At 42.1% G+C, this 20968-nt stretch overlaps 4 protein-coding genes and 2 pseudogenes across 7 annotated transcripts; 3 read left to right on the forward strand and 3 right to left on the reverse strand.

Annotated features, from left to right (window-relative positions):
• The first annotated feature begins 1175 nt into the window (after positions 1 to 1175).
• Positions 1176 to 2805, forward strand: LOC115753371. 4 transcript variants are annotated; one of them, XM_030691947.2, is made up of 4 exons: positions 1176 to 1599; positions 1802 to 1930; positions 2366 to 2482; positions 2682 to 2805. In XM_030691947.2, the coding sequence occupies exons 1-4, from the start codon at positions 1299 to 1301 to the stop codon at positions 2699 to 2701; spliced, it is 567 nt and encodes a 188-aa protein (XP_030547807.1). In that variant the 5' UTR covers positions 1176 to 1298; the 3' UTR covers positions 2702 to 2805. The 4 variants fall into 4 exon arrangements, with proteins under 4 accessions (XP_030547807.1, XP_030547805.1, XP_030547808.1 ...); XM_030691945.2 differs by having other exon boundaries at positions 1178 to 1599; positions 2660 to 2805; XM_030691948.2 differs by having other exon boundaries at positions 1178 to 1599; positions 2369 to 2482.
• Positions 2806 to 3479: 674 nt separating this feature from the next.
• Positions 3480 to 4293, reverse strand: LOC115753340 (annotated as a pseudogene).
• Positions 4294 to 7120: 2827 nt separating this feature from the next.
• Positions 7121 to 9161, reverse strand: LOC115753341 (xyloglucan endotransglucosylase/hydrolase protein 2-like). Its single transcript, XM_030691907.2, has 4 exons — positions 8990 to 9161; positions 8448 to 8548; positions 7792 to 7988; positions 7121 to 7701 (listed from the first exon to the last, which is right to left on the reverse strand). Exons 1-4 carry the CDS (start codon positions 9159 to 9161, stop codon positions 7320 to 7322), a joined length of 852 nt encoding a protein of 283 aa, XP_030547767.1. The 3' UTR covers positions 7121 to 7319.
• Positions 9162 to 11958: 2797 nt separating this feature from the next.
• On the forward strand, positions 11959 to 12646 carry LOC125314310 (annotated as a pseudogene).
• Positions 12647 to 13141: 495 nt separating this feature from the next.
• LOC115753366 (xyloglucan endotransglucosylase/hydrolase protein 2-like) lies at positions 13142 to 15042 on the reverse strand. The gene is made up of 4 exons (XM_030691941.2): positions 14664 to 15042; positions 14197 to 14297; positions 13711 to 13904; positions 13142 to 13637 (listed from the first exon to the last, which is right to left on the reverse strand). Exons 1-4 carry the CDS (start codon positions 14848 to 14850, stop codon positions 13265 to 13267), a joined length of 855 nt encoding a protein of 284 aa, XP_030547801.1. The 5' UTR covers positions 14851 to 15042; the 3' UTR covers positions 13142 to 13264.
• A 3156-nt stretch (positions 15043 to 18198) lies between these two features.
• On the forward strand, positions 18199 to 20968 carry LOC115753372 (small ubiquitin-related modifier 1-like). Its single transcript, XM_030691950.2, has 3 exons — positions 18199 to 18443; positions 20029 to 20178; positions 20615 to 20968. Exons 1-3 carry the CDS (start codon positions 18351 to 18353, stop codon positions 20672 to 20674), a joined length of 303 nt encoding a protein of 100 aa, XP_030547810.1. The 5' UTR covers positions 18199 to 18350; the 3' UTR covers positions 20675 to 20968.

The following is a 20968-nucleotide window of genomic DNA, read 5'->3' on the forward strand; positions in this document are numbered from 1 at the left end:
GAGGGATTTTGCCGGTTAATGGCGGGAGATCATCGAGGTACAAAGATCCAAAACAGGATGAGGTGAATTCATTTGTCGATAGCTATGAGTGGATTCAAGATCAAAGAGCTCATAGAGCTTCCAAAGAGTGAACTCGCGTTGTTTCCCTGACTCTTTGCCGAAGCAGTTTCAGAATGGATCCATCCAGGCATTTGGACCCTGCGCAAGCCGAAAGCCATCTAATTCTTTTCGCTCTGGCGATCCGATCCTAAAGTCTGTACAGGAAAATGACTATTGAACTGGCCTAGAAATAAATCAACATGCTTTAACACATTTATAACCAAAAAGTTCTCATGCATAGACATGCAAAATGTGTTTATAAGTATCTAAATTATCTAAGTACATTAAAAAATGTCGTGTCGATAGAAGTACGATATTAATATGTTTGAGTTACGGGTGTCTAAAGCGTGCCAAAAAAAAAATCGAAAAGATTAATCCCCACGCGACGCATTTATTAATCGTATATAAGATAGATTAATTAAGCTTAGCTTCAATGTGTTCAACTGATGTCACAAGATTGTCCATCTCATAAGGAAGATTAATTTTTGACTTAATGTTGGCATACGGGGTTCGGGGGTCTCGGCTTCATTACATTGTGAATACACGAACATATTTCACGATCCGTGAAGTGAACGAGTTAAATTTATGATTAATGCCGGAGTCGACAATATCGTACCTAATCCATTGATGTACCCCCACACGATATGAGAAGAAAGCACAAAGTATAAATATCACATTGACATGAATGCTGAGTTACCAATCATAATGAATTTCAATGGTTGAATAATCCGCTCCACTCCAATCTTGTTTACGTGTCGAGAGCAATACCACCCAATCGAGTTCGAGTTGAGATTCCAAAATTGGGTATCTCTTGGAATTAGCGTTGTGTCAAAAAAATTTTTTTTTTTTTTGGTCAGAGTTGTGTCAATTTTTTTTTTTTAATCGGAAGAGTTGTGTCAAATTGACTCGTCCCGGTTTTAGAAGGTTGATTTAAAGTTGTGTAGAAACAACCTCGACATTCCGACCCCGTCCCCCCGTCCTTTCTCTCTCTCCTACACCAACCCTACCAAAAAAAAAAAAAAATCAACATAATATCCGACCAAAAAAATTATATGAAAAAGAAAAATAGAAACAAAAAGACATTCCAACAACGGCACTTCCAGAAGCCGTTGGAAGAAGCGGCGGCGACGACAACACGAAGTTCCGCTTTGATGGAGCTATCCATCTCCACTGTCTAGCAGAGAAAGAGAGAGAGAGAGATGTCGGAGAAGGAAGCAAGGACGATCAAGCTGCGTTGCCCGCCGCTGTCGAGGACGGTCACGATCGCCGCGAGGGACGAGCAGAGGCTCGACCTCGGGTCCATTGCCCGGGCCTTCGGGCTCGACCCGCAGACCCTGAAGCTCAACGGCCACTTCGTGAGCAGAGGCGCCGACCTGGTGTCGCCTTCCGTCACCTGGAGGTCGCTGCTCTCCTTCTTCTCATCCAAGGGCTTGCCCACCGGAGGAGACGGCGGCGACGCCCTCCTCGTCGACGGGAAGCTCTTGAGGATCGGAAGCAAAAGTGAGTGTCGCGACTTCCCGAGCTTTGGCTCAGAAAAGTTTCCAACTGATTCGCTTCGATTTCATTAGTTGAATGCAGGCGAACCGCCTCGTTCTGCTCGCACCGACTATGGCTTCGATTTTGGCCTATTTGGGCGTGTCGTGTGTGTTTGGTTCATGAGTGGATTTTCATTCAAAATCACGAATTGGGAATTTCTTCGCAGGAGGACATGATCCTGAAGGAATGATGGGTAGGCCAAAGCACGATGAGGATTGCTCAGGCCAAAGCAGGAGGCAGAGTGAAGAGGTTCACATCTCAAAGCCTACTAAGAAATCGAAGATCGATGATTCGGGTACTACTTGCCTTCGCACAATTTAGACATGCTGGAAATAAATTGTCGAGATCGACATACCAAGTTGAATCATTTCATTTGGTGTGTTGATGGATCTCGATCACATTGTATCTGGTTTTTATTAGGTGAGTATTTACAATTCTAAGCATTGCTCTGTTAGATCAGATTAGGGCGCTCTTCGTATGTTACCAATCCCAAGTCATTTTGAACTGTCATGTAGCTACTTATCTAGTGGTGGAGATTCAAGAGCAGTAGTAATGTTCTCACTTCTGACCATCATACCAATCAGAAACAAATTCATGACCGTTCAGCAGTTCATGTAATAGTATTAGCGTAGAACAAATATGTCATATTCAACGGAACGCCCGTGTGTGGAAATTTTTTCATTGTGCATGCTTAGAAGTCTAGCTCGCTGCTTCATTGATGCTGTTTCGGCAGACTGCAGGTGCCGCTGCTTTTCGATGACAGACAACGGTTTGGGTTCGAAGAGGAAGCATCTGTCCGAGGAAGTGAGCCTGCTCAAGAGGTTGAAGATAAATGATGCCTCTTCTGGTGAGTGCCAACAACAAGAGCCCTCACCGAAACTCCTTTTATTGTATGAAACTCATGCATGCTTTGCTTGGTTTCAAGATGAACCCAGTACTAATTTTCGTGCTTAATTGGTGATTGGGCGATGGAAAGTTTTTCCGTCGAAACAAATGGACTGAATAGATTTTCCTTCAATTACAGATTTTGGAAGTTTTGTCTGCAGATACATGGGTGAGAATTTGAAGAGACTGAGAGACGATGGTCGAGGGGTAACGTACGCATCCTCCAAAAGGGTGAGATGAGGTTTTCTGTTTTTTGTTCCCCCATTTTGTTAGTTTCTGTTTCTATCTTCCTTGTGGCCTGTGGATGTTGTTTCATTGCTTGTGCAAACATCCTAATGTCAACATTGTACATGACAATTAACGATAGTAGACAGTAGACGTAGATACTACGCATATGTAAAACTACTGCTTTGGCATTTAAGAGCAAGCGGATTTTTGTAATCCGATCAAGATTGGAGGAAATTAAGGTTTTAAGGGGCTCTAATTTGTTAAGAATCTACAGATTCGGCTCCGGCGGTTGTTTCTTGAGATCTTCTGGTGAACAAACCATTGTGTAGCCGGACTTGCTCATATCTGTGATGTCTCAGGTCCCCTGGTACCAGGTGTAAATTCTTGCTCATAGGCCAGACTGGCCGGTTGAGTCATGCCTCTTAAATTTTTTCAAAATCGGCTTGAAGCTGATGACAGACTCTTTTACATGGTCTAGCCCCTGGTTATCATGTGATTTTCCCATCTACTCTGGTAAATGGTCGTCGGCTTTGGACGATGATGCTCTATGAGTCTAAAGTTGGGGGGCCAGCCCCGGGCACCCTAGGGTCCGGTTTGAATCAAAACCTCGCTCGCCCGTCCATCGTGACGCGGTTGAGTTCATGACAATCTTTTAGAATCGGGTGGACTTCCTGGCAGACGATTTTTTTTCTTTCTTTGGGTGATTAAATTGAGTAGAGAAGGAAAAGTGTAGATAGTCTTATTAGCAATAATCCACGAGCAACATATGAATTTTGTTTTCTCGTGACAGTGGTTATTCTGGAGCTGACGAGCGTTGGGGTTGGGAACTGTGAAATAGAGGACGACTTGATGATTGTTCTATCGGCGGTTGGCCTGCCCGCATCTAAGAGCTACCTTCCTCTTGCCAAATACTCAGCATCTAAGAACTGTTAAGACACTCGGCTGGCGGCACGTGGTATCTGGACCTGTCGGCGCACTAGTCGTAGTTCATGAAATTCTTCCTCACGTCCTCGAGTTGCCTGTGCTGCTCTCTGTCCAAAGCCCAGCGTTTCCACGAGTTCCACCAGTAGGCCGAGGAATCACAACGGAGGGTGTCTTGGCCCTGGGACTCGCAACCGGAGATGTCGAAGCCTCGGTAATGGGCTCAGAATGGCGCGTGGCTCCAATCTATCTTGGTTCCGTGTGTTGTTCTTGAACACTCTTATGGGGATGTCGTCCGCATGAAACCTGTTTCAAGATCAGAAACAGAGTAGTGGTAGCAACTAGCAAGCGTTCTCCAACATGAGAATGAGAGAGAGAGAGAGAGGTGTCCTTACACAATCTGATGATCATTCCAGAGGACCTTGTAAGAGTGGAAATCGGCTGTCGGGTCGAACCAGAGAAGAGTCCTCTGTTCCCGATTACGGACTCCATCTGCTAACACATTGGTCTGCAGGAAGATGGGTTTGCCTTGCCTTCCCTGTTGCCCAAGAATTCGAAGTCCACCTCATCATGTCTACCCTCGTGGGAAGTCAGCTGCGCATGTCCAAACATATCAACTAGCATTCCAATTTGATTTTAACCATCTCATGGCCATTTTCCAAAAAAGGAAAAAAAAAATCCCGAATTCCGGTTTCATTTTTCTTGCATATGCATCGTCTCGCAAAAACGGTGCATGCATGCATGCATGCATGATACTTATGCTGTCATATTTGAACAAGTTGGCTCTAATATTGAAAAGTAGCCTTTTTAGGGTTATATATACGGGACATAAATGCAAGCCACGGTTCGTATCAACTGAACTATATAGATATCACATGATTAAAGTAGAAAAATCCATATCCATAGCTCTTCTTCTATTCGAACCCTGGCCCTATGAAAATCGCGCCCATTATAAAAAAGTGGAAAATCCAAGTAGCAATAGCAAGGCATATGCTGTAAAAATGAATTGCCAAGTTTAATGTCAAACCGTCATTAGTGTTTTAGTATTTACCTTTCCCTATAACCCTTTTCGCTTTTTCAAATGTTCACAAAAGGGTTTAAACACGATTTTTTTTTTTTGGTAAGTATTGAAAGATTCAAAAGGAGATCTTAGGGTTAAATCGTTCTTCACTTGCAATATGCAAAAGATCATGTTCATGCACACTCCAATAGAGAGTCACGCGAAGACATGCATATTCCCATTTCCATCCAAAAACATGAGAGTGGATCTAACTAAACATCTCCATCGCCGTCGATTTCAATTCATTTCATTGAAGCAAGAAAAATCACAACACGGGAGAGGAGGATCTAGAGTAATTAAGATAACCAGAAGAAGCATCCATGGAGAGCTGAACTTCCTGGCCGTTATCCAGAGGCGCGACGTGATAGTAACCCCAACTTATGCAGTAATTCTGATCGAAGAAGCTTGCGCCGCTCGTGTGAACATCTCCGCCAATGAAAAGGAGGAGGAGAAGGCCGGCAAACTTCGAGAGCGCTATCACCGTGTCGATCTGATCAGGTTCTTGTGCCTTGTATAGTTGTATGCGTTCCTGTTGTATTTGTGTTTAGTGCAAAAGGGAAGTTCATCACATCTATATAAGAGCAGAAGTTGTCCGAACGTCGTCGACGTCCCATGAACATAAATAAGAAAAAAAAGCGCGAAGTGAACACATCCCGCTAGACCAAAAAGAGAAAAAAAATACACACACACACATCACGCTAGGAATATTTTGATATATTCTAGAAATATTTAAGATATTTTATCTAATTCTACATATCACCCAGGAATAAGCATATATCTCCTTTGATATTGCATATTCTTAATTAACCTTGATTTATATACAGTGTTTCTATTTATTTGATTTTCTTAGATAGTGATCCGGATAAGCTGATGTAATCGTCATTATCGCATATCGAAATATATAGAATTTCTTCAATTCTTAGTTTCAACTATCACCATGGTCGTCGTCATCTTCTTCTTCTTCTTCTTCGTCTGCTGCTACATCTCCCACACGTAATTAAGACCATGTCATTAGTGTTCTGTCTTTTTAATTAAGACGCTAATTATTGTCCATTCACGTGATTTTCTCTTCATGTATAATTAGGCAAATCTATTCGCGATACCCATTAAAGAGAATTAAAAAAATTAATTTGTAAATTAAATTTGAGAGGGCATATAGGTTTCCAACTTTTATTTTCTATACAACTCTATGTTCTAATATTTATTCGGGCAATTATTGTGTAATTTGCTAAAAACGAGAAAAACATAGTCCTGATTTTGCTGATTAAAAGGGTTTATATGACTCTCTCTCTTGGTCAGCAGAAACAAGAAAAGGTTGTGCACGGCAACAGCGGAGTTGACATCACACGGCCTCAAAAGTAGCTGTCCTTAGAAAAAAAACAAAAAGATGTCTTATGTAAAGTTGCAGCATAACTTGAATTTGTTACACAGATATGAATTCGACATCGAGCGAACCCTCTGCAAGATCTACTAAATTCCACACTCCATAAATTCATTAGACGCACCGCATCGGTGTACACTCGATTCGATTTTTCCAGGCACATTAATATCCAAACATGCGACAAATCCGGTACTAATTTTCATGCTTAATCAATGATTGGGCGATGGAAAGTTTCCCCGTCGAAACAAATGAACTAAATAATTTTCCTTCATTTACAGATTTTGGAAGTTTTGCCTGCACATACATGGGCGAGAATTTGAAAATCGGCTTGAAGCTGATGACGACTCTTTTACATTGTCAAGCCCCTGCTTATATCATGTGGTTTTCCCATGTACTCTGGTAAATGGTCGGCTTTGTACGAGCATCCTAGAGTCCGGTTTGAATCGAATCCTCGCTTGCCGGTCCATCAGTAATCTATATACTCCATTTTCAGCTATGTAACACCGATATTCTTTGGAGGCTTTCATATCGTGCCTAATACTCTTCGACTTGCGACTAACACGTGATCAATGCTCTAGATACGCCAGCGACACGCGAGTCCAATATTTTGACAAGCCATTTCGACATTTATAAGGTCAATTTTAAGTATTTTCAATAAATTATGCGTCAAAATGTGAATTTATTAAAAAAATGTATACTTAAATCATATACCAAGTAATCTCAAAATTAATATACCCAGTTAGTAAAAAAAAATAATCGTAAATCCCTAACGAAAGAAGAAGAAGAAGAAACTCACCATAGATATTTTCACATATACGCGATAATTTATAAAATATAATTTAATATGCAACGTGTCCCAATGTTTTGAAATTCTTTATTTTTTAAGAAATCATGTGTTGGCGTGTTCTGTCGATTTTTCAGCGACGCTTTTGAGTTTATGATTGGGCTTCCCAGCGGACGGTTTTTTTTTTTTTTTTTGTGATTAAATTGAGGAGGAGAGAAGGAAAGAGGTGTAAATAGTCTTATTAGCGATAATCCAGGAGCAACATATAAATTTTGTTTTCTCGTGACTGTGGTTATTCTGGAGCTGACGAGCCTCGTGGTCGGGATTTATGAAATAGAGCTGAGCTATGAATTGATGATTGGTGTATCGGCAGTTTAGCTACAAGAGCCTCTCAATCTGGAGTTTCTCCCTTCCCTTCCGAACTGTTAAAGACACTCGGGTGGCGGCACGGGGTGTCGGGACCTGTCGGCGCAGTAGTCGTAGTTCATGTAACTCTTCCTCACGTCCTCGAGCCGCCGCTCTTGCGCTTCGTCCAAAGCCCAGTGTTCCGGCGAGTTCCACCAGTAGGCCGGGGAATCACAGCCGCGGGCGTCGTGGCCCCAGGACTCGCAGCCGGAGATGTCAAAGCCTCGGTAACGGGCTCGGAACGGCGCGTAGCGCCAGTCAATCTTGGTCCGGCTGCCGTCGGTCGCCCAGTCGTCTCCGTTCCACAGGCTCGCCTCTATCTGCATGGGGCGCGCCGGGTAGGGCACTCCGATCCGCGTGTTGTTCTTGAAGACTCTTATGGGGATGTCGTCCACATAAAACCTGTTTCAAGATCAGAAGCTAAGCAGCAGCAGCAGCAGCAAGTGTTCGCGGACATGAGAGAGAGAGAAAGAAAAGTGTCTCCTTCCTTACACGATCTGATGATCGTTCCAGAGGATCTTGTAAGAGTGGAAATCAGCTGTCGGATCGAACCAGAGAAGAATCCTTTGCTCCCTATCGCCAACTCCATCTGCGTACACGTTGGTCTGCAGTGTGATCGGTTTGCCTTCCCTGTTGCCCAGGAACTCGAAGTCCATCTCATCATGCCTATCCCCCTCGAGGGAAATCAGCTGCCCATATCCAAACGTATCAACTAGCAATCCAATTTGACTGTAACCACCTCATGGCATAGTTTCCCAAAAAAAGAAAAATCCCGAATTTCGTTTTCATTTTTCTTGCATATACATCTTCTCGCAATATAAATATAAATAAATATATATATATATATATATATATATATATATATATTCATATTTATATATACAGAGAGAGAGAGAGTCGTGTGCTGTGTGGTGACACGCATGCATGCTTGATACGTATAATGTTGTGTTCGAACAAGTTTGGCTCTGATCTTGAAAGGTAGCATTTTTAGGATTATATGTATGCGACATAAACTCGAGCCGAGGTTCATATTTATTAACCGGACTTTATGTAAATATCACAGGTTGCAATTATTGATTATGGGGTTCATCGTATTTTTCGCGAGATGATTGAAGTAGTGATAAAGGGGGCGAGAGAATGGGATTCACATAGAAAGTGGTGACAACTCCGGCGGAATTCGTCCCCGGTAGCTTTATCTCCATGTCGAAAAATCCAAATCCGTAGCTCTTCTTCGATTCGAACCCCGACCCTACACAAAACGCACACGTTATTCAGAAGTCGAAAATAGAAGAAAGTAGTATCAAAACACATGCAGTAAAATGAATTGTCGAGTTTAATGTCAAACCATCATTAATGTATTAGTATTACCTTTCCTTATAACCCTGTTTTTTTTTTTTTAATTTTCAAATGTTTATAAAAGGGTTTAAACACGAAATTTTCTTGGTAATAATTGAAAGATTCAAAAGGACATCTTAGGGTTAAATCGTTCTTCAATGGCAATATGCAAAAGATCATGTTCATGCACACTCCAACAGCGTGTCACGAGAAGACATGCACATTACCATTTCCATCCGAAAACGTTGGAGTGGATCTAACTAAACACCCTCCATCACAGTCGATTTCAATTCGTTACACTGAAGAAAGAAAAATCACAACACGTGAGAGGAGGATCGAGAGTAATTAAGATAACCAGAAGAAGCATCCATCGAGAGCTGAACTTCCTGGCCGTTATCGAAACGCGCGGCGTGATCGTAACCCCATTTTATGCGGTAGTTTTGATCGAAGAAGCTCGTGCCGCTCACGCGAACCGCTCCGCTGATGGAAAGGAGGAGGAGAAAGCCGGCAAACTTCGAGGGCGCCATCACCGCGTCGATCTGATCGGATTCGTGCGCCTTGTACGTGTTCCTATTGTGCCTGTGTTTAATGGAAAGTGAAGTTTATCACGTGTATACAAAGAGGAAAAAGTTGTCCGAATGTCGTCGATGTCCCACGAACATAAATAGGCAAAAAAGGCGTGAGGCGGACCCAACACCCCCGTCATCATCTTCTTCTTAGTCTGCTACTACTACCTCTCCCACACGTCATTAGTGTTCTCATATTTTTAATTAAGACGCTAATTATTGTTCATTCACGTGATTTTCTCTTCATGAATAATTAGGCAAATCTATTCGCGATACCCATTAAAGAGTATTAAAAAGGAATTATGTGTAATTAGATTCTAGAGAACATATGTTTTTTTTTTTTTTTCATTGGGGGTTGGTTTATACGATTCTCTCTTGGTCAGCAGAAACAAAGAACAAGTCGTGCACGGCCCCAGTGGAGTTGACATCACACAGCCTCAAAAGTAGCTGTCCTTAGAAAAAGCAAGAGAAAAAGATGTCTTATGTAAAGTTGGTCGTATAGAAGCATCATCAGCATAACTAGAATTTGTTACGCAGATACGAATTCGACGAATCGCGTGCCATGAATTGAGCGAATTCCCGCGTGAGATCTACCAAAATTCAATGCTCTACAAATTCGTTAGACGCACGCATCGGTATACACGCGATTCGATATTCATAGGCACATTAATATCGACGCATACACTTCAATCGTCAATCATTATGTCTTTTTTATATCGATATCTTGACATGACATTGTCTCTATCTAGAAAATTCGGGCACGACGTAGTACAATCTCAAACTCACGGCGAAGAAAACATCATTACTTATTATGAATAATTAGGGTCCAAATGTCTAGGGATGAGCAGTCCCTAGTTCTTTCAAGTTCCACCTGAAACCTTGAACTTACCCGTCGGAACCGGTTCACCGTTTTCTGAAACCTGGAACCTACGCTGCATACCCTTGAAACCTAAAACCTATCATGTCGCATGTTCAAGGGTTCGTTCTAGGATCTACTCTAGCTCCATCCGTATTCTTAATTGAAAGATTGCGGTGAATTATCACATATAATGATCATTATTTACTACTACAATTCACTAGCCATAACTCATATTTAGACACTCGAAGAATATGAAACATTTAATAAAATAAAAGTCTCAATCTTGGATATTGCTAGAAAATGAAAGCTCAAGTTAACGGTTCTAGATTTTACACATATCATCGTACGCCATTGTATATCGCAGAATCGTGCAAAAATATAAAACAAGAAAACCAAATAGGCTTCTTCGAGATTCCGGATTCCACCCTTATAAATGTCTATTCACATCCATCTTTTCATCATTTATCCTCCCTGGAAGCAAAAACCCTGCTGTATATTTCTCCTGGAACTAGGTATGGAGAGACAGGAAAGAAGTGTATCTGCAGATTCTGTTTGAGAATTCAGAAGATTATTGTACTTAAAATTTTCCATATGCTTCTCTCAATCCTTTTTGTTGGGGGTGACGTACACTGGTTCTAAAGGTTAGCATAAGTCGTTGCATATTTGCAGCTTTATCTTTCGTAGCTTCTCAAACTGAAGACAATGAAAAAGACACAGCTTTATTGGTGACGTTTTCTTGTTGCAGATGTGCATCAATTCCCGCTCGGAAGCGTGTGGTATGTCCAATCATCATGGCTAATATATTTGGCACAAAAAATTATTCACGTCAGCATTGATCGTGTCACGTACGATGATTATCGTCTACATCAACAATTTCTGGATCATTTTCCCCTAAACAAGAGTCAAATCTTCATAAAAGTACGAGCAAAAGAAAATAAAGGTCAACCAGGAGGTACAATCATCTGAGGCAAACTCTTAGAATGTGTTTGTTACGGAGAAAACTTCATGATAAATGAAAATGCTTAGAGAATTTATTTTCCTAACTTGAAGCATGCATATGTTCTTTAACCGTAATTGGTTCCTTGATCGATCATTGTTAGCAAGCGAAATGCGTGAAAATCCAGAAAATTAATCCAATGAAAATTCACTCACTCAAAGAAACATAGCCTTAAATGTATTAGGCCTCATAGCAGATATAGAGAAATATGCTATTTTCCAAAATTTCATGAATTCAATACTTTTGGCACGCCATAGTACAAGGAGGAAACTTCGGGCCGAGCTTCAGAAGTAGCTACCACGCCCGATTCGATTTGTGGCCTAAACTCTCTCTTTCCATCAGATGATCTTAATATATTCGAATTGACTTTGGCTTGTGATTAGGTGGATAGAATGCCCTCGATGGCTCGTATGTTTAATCTTAGTCTTACGGCTCGGACGCTTTGATTTTCTTTTGAGAATTCGAAACTCTCAAAACTTTCACAATTCTTTTACATCGACAATAACAATTCATAGCGATTTCCCAATTGAGCTAGGTCATTTGGGGGCAAGCGAATTATGTATGATGAAAAAAAAAAGAGCTTTAAGAGAATGATTCCGAGTTCTTGCATATAATGAAGAGAAGGAGACGAATAGACGTTTTTTCCTTTTCGTTCTCCTCACGAATTGATTACGAGACTTGTCTTTTATACAGGTTTGTTCTATGATTCTTACTCTTAAATGACTCATTAACGTGTCTAGCATTTCAACGAGATAGATCCCTCGAACTTTGCGGAACGTCAAACATAGAAACACGAACAGTCGCGTTTTAGGCACGTAGGACATTTATGATGGTGAAAGAGATACCCAAGCGGGTGAGGGCTTGCAGGGTAAGCGTTTTCGCATCAAACCATTCTGTTCCAGATGAACTGGTGCATGAAAGAACTGGTCCTCACAGAGAGGATCCCTCTGGCAATGGCTTGTCCAGATGAAACCGAAGAACAACTTGGGCCGATAATTCCTGCTGTGGAAGAGGAAGACTTGGTTGCTAAATCAGCGTCTAGTCTGCAGAGTCTTGAAGAACGGGACTGTTCACATGGTCAAGATGGTGATTATGTGCCTAGCGTCTGAAACGACATCGTCAACGGACGGGAAATGCTCAAGGAAACCGACGAAAACAGGCGGGCGGCGGAAGAAGAATGGGCATCTCGGCGGCGGCAATTACAGCTGCATCGAGGCCCGCCGGTTGTGGTAGAAAAGAAGAGCCAAAACCGGGCGATTATCGGATCTGGAAAGAAGGCAAAAGCAGCGGATCGAAGAGATGAGACAGGCGCAAAAGAAGGACGAGGAGAATATGAATCTGAAATATGGCAGGAGATATCTAAAACTGGAAATGACATGCACTGATATGGCCTCGTTGCTTCGTGGACCGGGGATGCATGTCGGAGGCAGTTTTCGTCCCTCGCCACAGGAGGTGCGGGCAGCTTAGAGACGAGCCTTGCTGAGATTTCACCCGGACCGGGCATCAAAAAATGACATTCGCCGGCAGCTCGAAGGCGAAGAAAAATTCAAATGACTAGCACGCGTGATGGGGAAATTTATGTGGAATTAACAGTCATCATAATACGGAGCACATGGTGGTCATTAATTACAGTCGAGTTTTGTGAATTGGGGGTGTTTCGTCTTCTTATCACTCTATCACCTTTTACATGGTCGAGCCCGTGCTCCTCATGTGGTTTTACTGTGTGTTCTGTTAAATGGTCGGGTTTGGGTGATCCTCCGCGGGTCTGCCAGCCCAAGGCCTCTCGACGGGCAACCGCCGCAACCCTAGAGTCGTGTTTGAGTGGAGACCTTGCTTGCCCGACAATGACGCTTTTGAGTTCGTGACATTCTTTTAGAATCGCGTAAACTCCCTAGCAATGAATTGATGATTTGTCTAAAAGCTACTTCTTGCCAAACAATTGCTATCTCAACAAGCTATAAGACCTCTGAATCAGGAGGATTAGATTAAAGGAAGACGACCAGTGCGACGTTACTGTCCTTGCTCTAAGTCCGGCTGAAATGGCCTTGTGAGAAATTTTTTGCTCTCAATCAGTGCAACTGTCGAGTTCTCGACTCCACGGTTTATTCTATCAAAGAGATTTAAAATAGTGAACCTCACAATTCGATGCCGGAAATGCCGTACTTTTTTGCGAGGTTCGTTGCTTACTTAACTCCCAACCCCCTTCACTTAAGGACACTCGGGTGGCGGCACGGGGTGTTTGGACGTGTCGGTGCAGTAATCATAGTACATGAAATTCTTCCTAACATTATCGAGCTGTTTCTCTTGCTGGCCGTCCAAACTCCGGTGCTCCTGCGAGTTCCACCAGTAGGCCAAGGAATCACAGTCTTGGCTCCGGAACACGCAGCCAGAGATGTCGAAGCCTCGGTAATGGGCTAGGAACGGTGCATAGCTCCAATCTATCTTGGTCAGGCCTTTGTCCGTCGCCCAGTTGTCGCCGTCCCACAGGCTCGCCTCTATCTGCATCGGCTCTGTCAGGTAGGGCACTCCGATGGCTGGGTTGTTCTTGAACACTCTTATGGGGATGTCATCCACATAAAACCTGTTTCAAGATCAGAAACTAAGTAGCAGTAGCAGCAAGTGTTCGCCAACATGACAGAAAGGCATCTCCTTACACGATCTGATGATTGTTCCAGAGGACCTTGTAAGAGTGGAAATCGGCTGTCGGATCAAACCAGAGAAGAATCCTCTCTTCCCTATTACCGACTCCATCTGCAAACACATTGGTCTGCAGCAAGATGGGCTTGCCTTCACGGTTGCCCAAGAATTCGAAGTCCACCTCGTCATGCCGACCCCCGTGCGATGTTAGCTGTGAATTACCAAAATAATTCCCAAATTTCGAATTCAATATATATATATATTAGAGAGAGAAAGAGATAGAGACAGTTTGGTTGATGCGGCGGATGTAGGCACGCCGAGTATGCTGCTGTATTCGAAGAAGTAGACTTTAGGATGATATATCAGTAATATACATTCAAGCCATAGTTTGTATCAGCCAAACTCTATACAGATATTGCCAAACTGCTGATTCTGTGGTCCCATAGATATCTTCTGCGACGTGATTTGTGTAGAGGAGAAAGGGCAAGAGGATCGGAATTTACGTAGAATGAGGTGACGACTCCGGCGGAGTTCCTCCCCGGCACCTTTATCTGCATATTGAAAACTCCAGATCTGTAGCTCCTCCACGATTGGAACCCCGACCCTACGCAAAAGGAACCCGTTATTCAAAAGCCGATTTGGAAGAAGTAGTATCGAGATATATGCTTTGAAATGAATTGCAAAGCTAAAATTCAAGCAAGCATTTGTGTGTTAGTAACTTAGTAGTAATTTTCCTGTCGACCCCTTCTCTTTAAATGTGGGGTGGAAAGGTTTAACCCGATTATCTGCTCGACCCATCTTTTGCAATATCCAAAAGATCATGTTGTTCATGTTCGTGAATACTCCGATAGCAAACACCGGAGAATAAACATGACCTAACCATAAATCTTCATCAACGTCGATTTTAGTACATTAAAACGGAAAAAGAATCGCCACACGTGAGAGGAGGATCAGGAGAAGTTGTAATAACCGGAAGCAGCATCCAGCGAGAGCTGGATTTCTTGGCCATCGTCTGAAAGCGCGACATGATCGTAACCCGCTATGACATGGTAGCTCTGACTGAGACTCGCGCCGGCCGCATTGACCGCTCCTTGGGCCATGAAAAGGAGGAGGAGGAGGAGGAGGAGGAGAAAGCTGGCAAACTTCAAGAACGCCATCACTGCATCAATCTGATCAAATTCTTGTGTTCTATGTGTGTTCCCGTCGTGTTTTGTCTAGTGCAAAGCGAAGTTCATTACATAAATAGAAGAGCACAAGTTGTTCGAATGTCGTCAGACGAATGTAAATAGGCGAAAATAGTGAGGATTGAACACATCCCCACCATTTTCTTCTTCTTCTTCTTCTTCTTCTTCTGCTACCTGTCCCACACGTTACTGAACCCTCCATGCTTCGTATTCCTCCATCTGCTGAACGTGTCAATACTGTTCCACCTTCTTAATTAAGATGTCAATAATTGCTGCGATATTCGCCGTATTATGTTGAAAATGCATTTTAGAATCAATGAATGATGTGAAGAATAATGCTGATGTTTCCGTCAGAACAGTTTGCGGTGATTAATGTTGCAAAATTAGGGTTTTTGTTTGGTCGAGATGCGGATGCATGTCCTGAATTTCGATGCTTTTTTTTTTTATCATCAATTAAATGCACCTTTTGGATTATTTATCAAGGAGGACTACTGCGTTAAATTCAAACTTTAGAGAAACCGGCGAGTATTGTCCATCTGTGTAATTTTCTCTTCATATATAATGGCGCTATATCTGGTACATGAATGTTATAATGTTCACTTTAGGGCAACCTATTCATGATACACATTCGAGAGTATTTAAAGAGATTATTTGTAAGAGAAATACGAGCAAGACAGTCCGACAATGTTTTGGAGAGTGACGGTTTGCTATTGGCCATAGTAACTACTGCATGGGAAGTAACCAGATAACTTGCTCTTCCGGTCCAGGGAAGTTGGCCTTTTAAAACACCATATTTAGTCTTAGGTTAAGCTTAATTTAACGAAAAAATTAATGACCAATTGATCATGGCCAACGTACCCCAAGGGTAAGCCGGTTTTGGTGACCTTTTCTCGTTGCAAATGTGCGTGAATTTCCACTTGGAAGCGTGTGGGACATATGAAACAATCAAGTCGCGTTTAAAATGAGCGAATTTGGCATGATCTTTATGTGATTTTAGAGATGACAAAATACATTAAAAATGTGAGCTAAGCTAATCCCGACAAATTGCTCCATCTACATTATGAAGACGACGAGCCTGATCTTTAAGGTTATTTTGAGTGGGAATCGCTAAGATCATATATGACATCCGTGCATATTGCATCCGAAACAGTCACCTTATTGGTTTAGGCAACTTTAGAAAGTTAATCTGGCATGATTGGCAGAACTATGTAAAGGCAGACACACGTACTTATGTACATGTACATATATGTGTGTATGTATACATAATATGTACTGCTGTTTTTAGAAATTTCATGAATTCAACATTTTTGGCACGCCATAGTGCAGGGAGGGAGCTTCCGGGCCGGGCTTTAGAAATACCTAGCTGGGCCAATTAGATTTGTAGCGAAAAATAATGGATTTGGAAAACTATCTTTTTAAAAATATTTACTCATTTGGTTTATAAAAATAAAGAACGAAAACATTTTCATCGTAAAAAAAAAAGTACGTTGACAATAAAAATATTTTTTTTGACTAATTATTTTAGGCGATATAAATAATATTCAAACTTGACTTCTTTTCTTAGTCAATGTTCGAAAAAATCAAAAGGATTTTCATCTGGCATTCGAAAAAAACAAACAGATCCTAAAATATTACTAATTTTGTGAAGGAATATATGAAACCTTGGGTTTGGACCAGCTTGTTAGGCCCGAGAAGAGCTACGTGATTAGATGCGCCCGACTCAAAGCTGTCCTTGAAGTTGGATCAAGCCTCATTTCAACAGGGGAGATTTCGTGCATCCCAAGCAAATTTGCCAAGATTTCTTTTTTTTCTGAAAATCTTTGAAACCGCAGATCTCGGACAATTTTTTTTTTTTTTGTCTGATCCTATACTATCATATTTTACTATGCAACCGCATGCGCTATTTGTCATGTATAGGTTGCGAACCCTGTCCTCTCTTCACACGTCCCCACCTCTCTCTTCCCATATCTTTGGCATTAACTTCTCACAATCTTTCTCATGTTTTTCCTTTTCGAATCTAATGTAACATTTTCCAAATTGACCCGAGAACTAATTACCCAATTCGATTTCGATGTTAGGAATACCTTTCTTATGTTAGAAAAGTAAAGCGAAGACAAAGGACGGTAGCGGCCTAGCGGGGGCTATAATAGTGGAAGCTCATTTGAACACAAGATGCGCCGAGAGCTTATGGAATCCAACACGTCAGTTATATAGAATTCCTAACAAGCTTGGAATCCCGATGATAAATGTAAATTTGATGTTTGGGCTCCATTTGAAAATGATCCGATTTCGTTAAAAAAAAATACAATCTTTACCTCGAGTCTCATTTCTAACCCCGAACCGTTCTATGTCCCGTTACAAATCATAAACTTTACGTCGTATTCCAATTCCGGCCCTAAAATTTGTTCGTCTTGTGGAAAAAAAAAGAAAAAAAAGAAAAACAAATTTTAAATTGCATACCAACAACTCGAGCCTAACTTTTCAATTGTCTTTGATAGAGAAGCACCAACTTCAAGTTGGCACTTAGATCCGATCTCCTTAAAAGTCTCCATCGAGGACGCGGGGAACGAGAGGACGAGTTATTAATGACCTCATCGGAAGAAAAATTAATGGGCGCTAAACTTTGGTACGGACCGAAATTTGATGATGCATCTTTGTACGAGACAACATAAAGTTTAAGCTGGAATTGAATTTAAGGACATGCTTTTTTCCTCTGCGGGCCCAGAGACATCAAGATAAGGAAGAACCCAATTCAATCTTTGCAAAAGTCTTCCCAAAACAAAAACGTTCAGAAAAATCAAAAACCATCATTATTATTTACATTAAAAAGCCTCCAAAAAATCTGCCAAAAAGGTTTAGAATATAAAAAATAAAAATAAAAAAGGCCCGATGGCGACCTCCTAACCGCCTCCCGCCGTTCTTTTCTCACGTGCGAACATTCTGAACCCTCCGATTCCCATTCCCGTGCTCTCGGCCGTCAATTCTCCCCAACTCCCGCGTCACTCGTCCCTCACCCGATCCCTCCCCCTCCTTCCCGGACCCCAAATTATTATTCATTTCGATTTTTTTGCCCACTCCCCGGCGGGAACTATCGGCTGCGTTCTCGCCCACGAGGGGCTTGTCTGTACCCGCTTCAAGGGGCGGCCACGTCATCGCACGAAGGCAATCGGGTCGCGGGAGGACGAGTGAGTTACCAAAACGCCCCTGGCCTCACCTTCGGGGATCGCGAGCGCACGCGAGGGGGTGCGCCGCAGGAGTAGCGTATATATAACGCTAGTGGAAACCGAGGCAATTTTTTCCATCTCCTCCGCTTCGGCCCACTGAATATAAAGGCGCGAGCGCCGATTTTCCGGATCGATCGAGTTGGAGACAAACCCTAATCGCGTACCAGTGGACTAGCGAGAGAGAGAGAGAGAGAGTGAGAGAGAGGGCGAGAGGGTGTTTGTGTTCGTGAGAGAGATAGGAGAGAGAGCATGTCTGCGACAGGCGGTGGCGGTAGTGGTCAGGAGGAGGACAAGAAGCCTGGCGATCAGGCCGCCCACATCAATCTGAAAGTCAAGGGCCAGGTATTACTGCCGCAAGTGCTTTCTCTTTGTGTCCTTGAGCGTGCGTGGTCCGCCGTGCATGGAGATTGTAATTTGCATACGGTCGTTTTTTATGATGGGGTTTTTTATTGTCCCTTTGGAGGTATTGAGTTCGATCGGCGTTAGCTTCGTGTTCGCTGCTCGTTCGTTTGCTTAATTTAGTTGCGCATCGTTTTAGTTTTTAGGCGCGATCATTTTCTGATCAGTTTCTGGGGGAGGTGATCTTTGTCTTCTATTTGTAATGTCTGGTGCTTGAATCGTCTCGGTCGTCTGAGAAGATTCTATCTGCGAGCTTTTGAGCGAATGCCTGTGCCCTTTTGGTTGTGTGGGGGGAGGGGGGATAATGGGCAGGTTGTTGTTGTTTTAGCGTCTAGAGTAATCATCAACCTCAGCTCTCTTTGAGCTAATGATCATTATTGAGTTCAAGCATTGAGTGCTTTGAACTGATGCGGATGTTGCTTTGACGGAGTTCTTGCCCTTAATAAAAGACAATGGTTGAACATTAAAGCTGTGTTTGTTTGAGTGAAGATCTTTCCGCTTAATTAGTTTTCAGGATTTTCACGTGTTTGGTTTGCTGAAAATGATCAGGAAAATCATTTACGGTCAAAGAGAACACACATACTTAAAGTTCGCGAAATAGATTTCCTAATATGAAAAGGGGAAAAGATTTTTATACAGAATGATTTCCCGAAAAGGTACTTTCCTAAGTTTTTGCCGAAACTAACATACCCCAAGTGCATGTGCTTGGGGGGTTTATCGTCATTTTGGCGCATTGTTTCAGCCTCGTGAGGAATCATCAACCTTATCTCTCATTTTGCCGATGATCTTTATTAAGTTCGAAAATAAAGTTCTTTGAACTGATGCCAAGGTTTGCTTTGCGGGGTTCTTAGCCTAAAATAGGACAATGGTTGGTATTGCTGGCTTGACCAATTGGTAGCAGTAGCTTCGAAGCACCGGTTGGTTGAATTTGGTGCAATTATGTAACAGAGTCAGGTGAATGCAAGACTACTTATTATGATTATAGCAATGGGTTCATCAGTTAGAATGGCTGCTTGGAGCTCCAGTAAGATATGATGTTGTGCAAGGCAGATGCTAATGCTTCTCCTTTTTCTTCCCAAAGAGGTTCAATGGATTGATTCTTATCCTCTCTTCATACTTTATATTTGAGCATGCTATATTCTGGTATTCTTTGAAAGAAAGTTAGTTAAACCTTGGGCAGACTAAGACTAATTGCCTTGAACTCATCCTGCTTGGATGTATTGATGCTTTTTAAGCGGGCTGGAAAATCTGTATAGTCTGGTCGTGATTATATAAATTTGTCTATTCCCTCATTGATCATTCTTTGCTTTTGGTTTCTTTTTTAATTTTCAGTTTGTTGCTCCCGTGTTCGGGATCTGAAATGATATTCGTCTCTCTCAGTACTCTCTGGCAACATATAGATTGATTTACGAGCATAAGATTCTCTCGTGTCAGGAACATTTCTAAGTGACGATGATGCATTAAATTGATTTAATGTACTTGTGCAGTTGTGTTTCCTTGGTTTAACTTTTCCATGTTCTGGTTGTAGGATGGTAATGAGGTCTTTTTTAGGATCAAGCGAAGCACACAGTTGAGGAAACTCATGACTGCATACTGCGACAGGCAGTCTGTAGAGTTAAACTCCATCGCTTTCTTATTTGATGGGCGAAGACTTCGTGGTGAGCAGACCCCTGATGAGGTAAAGCTTTTGTCGTTCCTCATTCCTGCATCTTGGCAACTATTGCAGCTAGCTCTTTTATCTTCCGTAATCTCAGCAATCTGTTGATTTTCACTGGCTTACTTGTGAAAATCACTATATCTGATTTGACTTGAAAGCATTTTGATTAGACTGTATAGCTTAGTGTAATATCTTCTGACAAGGGTAACAAAATCGAATGCATCACGCAAATTGAAAAGTTACTGTATATGGCATCCTTTTGGCATTACTGTGTGGTCATAGAGCTAATTTGCAGTGTCAGCCTTCGATTTTATCAGTTCGGACAAGTGCATATCATTCGCCCTTTTTTTAAAAGCTTTGTTAGTGGCTATGCTACTCTTAACTAGTCTTTCAATGTTTGATTACAAGGACTAACTTGCTACGTTTTCGTGTGCGACATGTTGTGCTATGATTTCAGCTTGAGATGGAGGATGGCGATGAAATCGACGCGATGCTCCACCAAACTGGGGGATACTGATGTATTTCTTGGGGAGGGACACACCTATTTCTATGACTCAATTGTTCAAGTAACTGTAATAGGTTCTATGGAAACTTGAGTTGTGGCTTTAATTGAAGTTTAGGCTTTGTTTTGTCTATGTCCAAGCCTCATGTGCTTATTGTTACTCTGGTGGGGAGTGGATTGAATTCTGGTGTCATTTGGAGTCACTCTCGTCTCACTGCTGTGAATGTTGTAGTCTGAAGCAAGTAAAATCTGAGTATGGAACAGAAATGCCCGGAGCATCATTGCTTAATGCTTATAGTTGTGTTGTCC

The sequence above is a fragment of the Rhodamnia argentea genome, chromosome 1 (assembly GCF_020921035.1).
Source record: "Rhodamnia argentea isolate NSW1041297 chromosome 1, ASM2092103v1, whole genome shotgun sequence".
Lineage (NCBI taxonomy): Eukaryota > Viridiplantae > Streptophyta > Magnoliopsida > Myrtales > Myrtaceae > Rhodamnia > Rhodamnia argentea.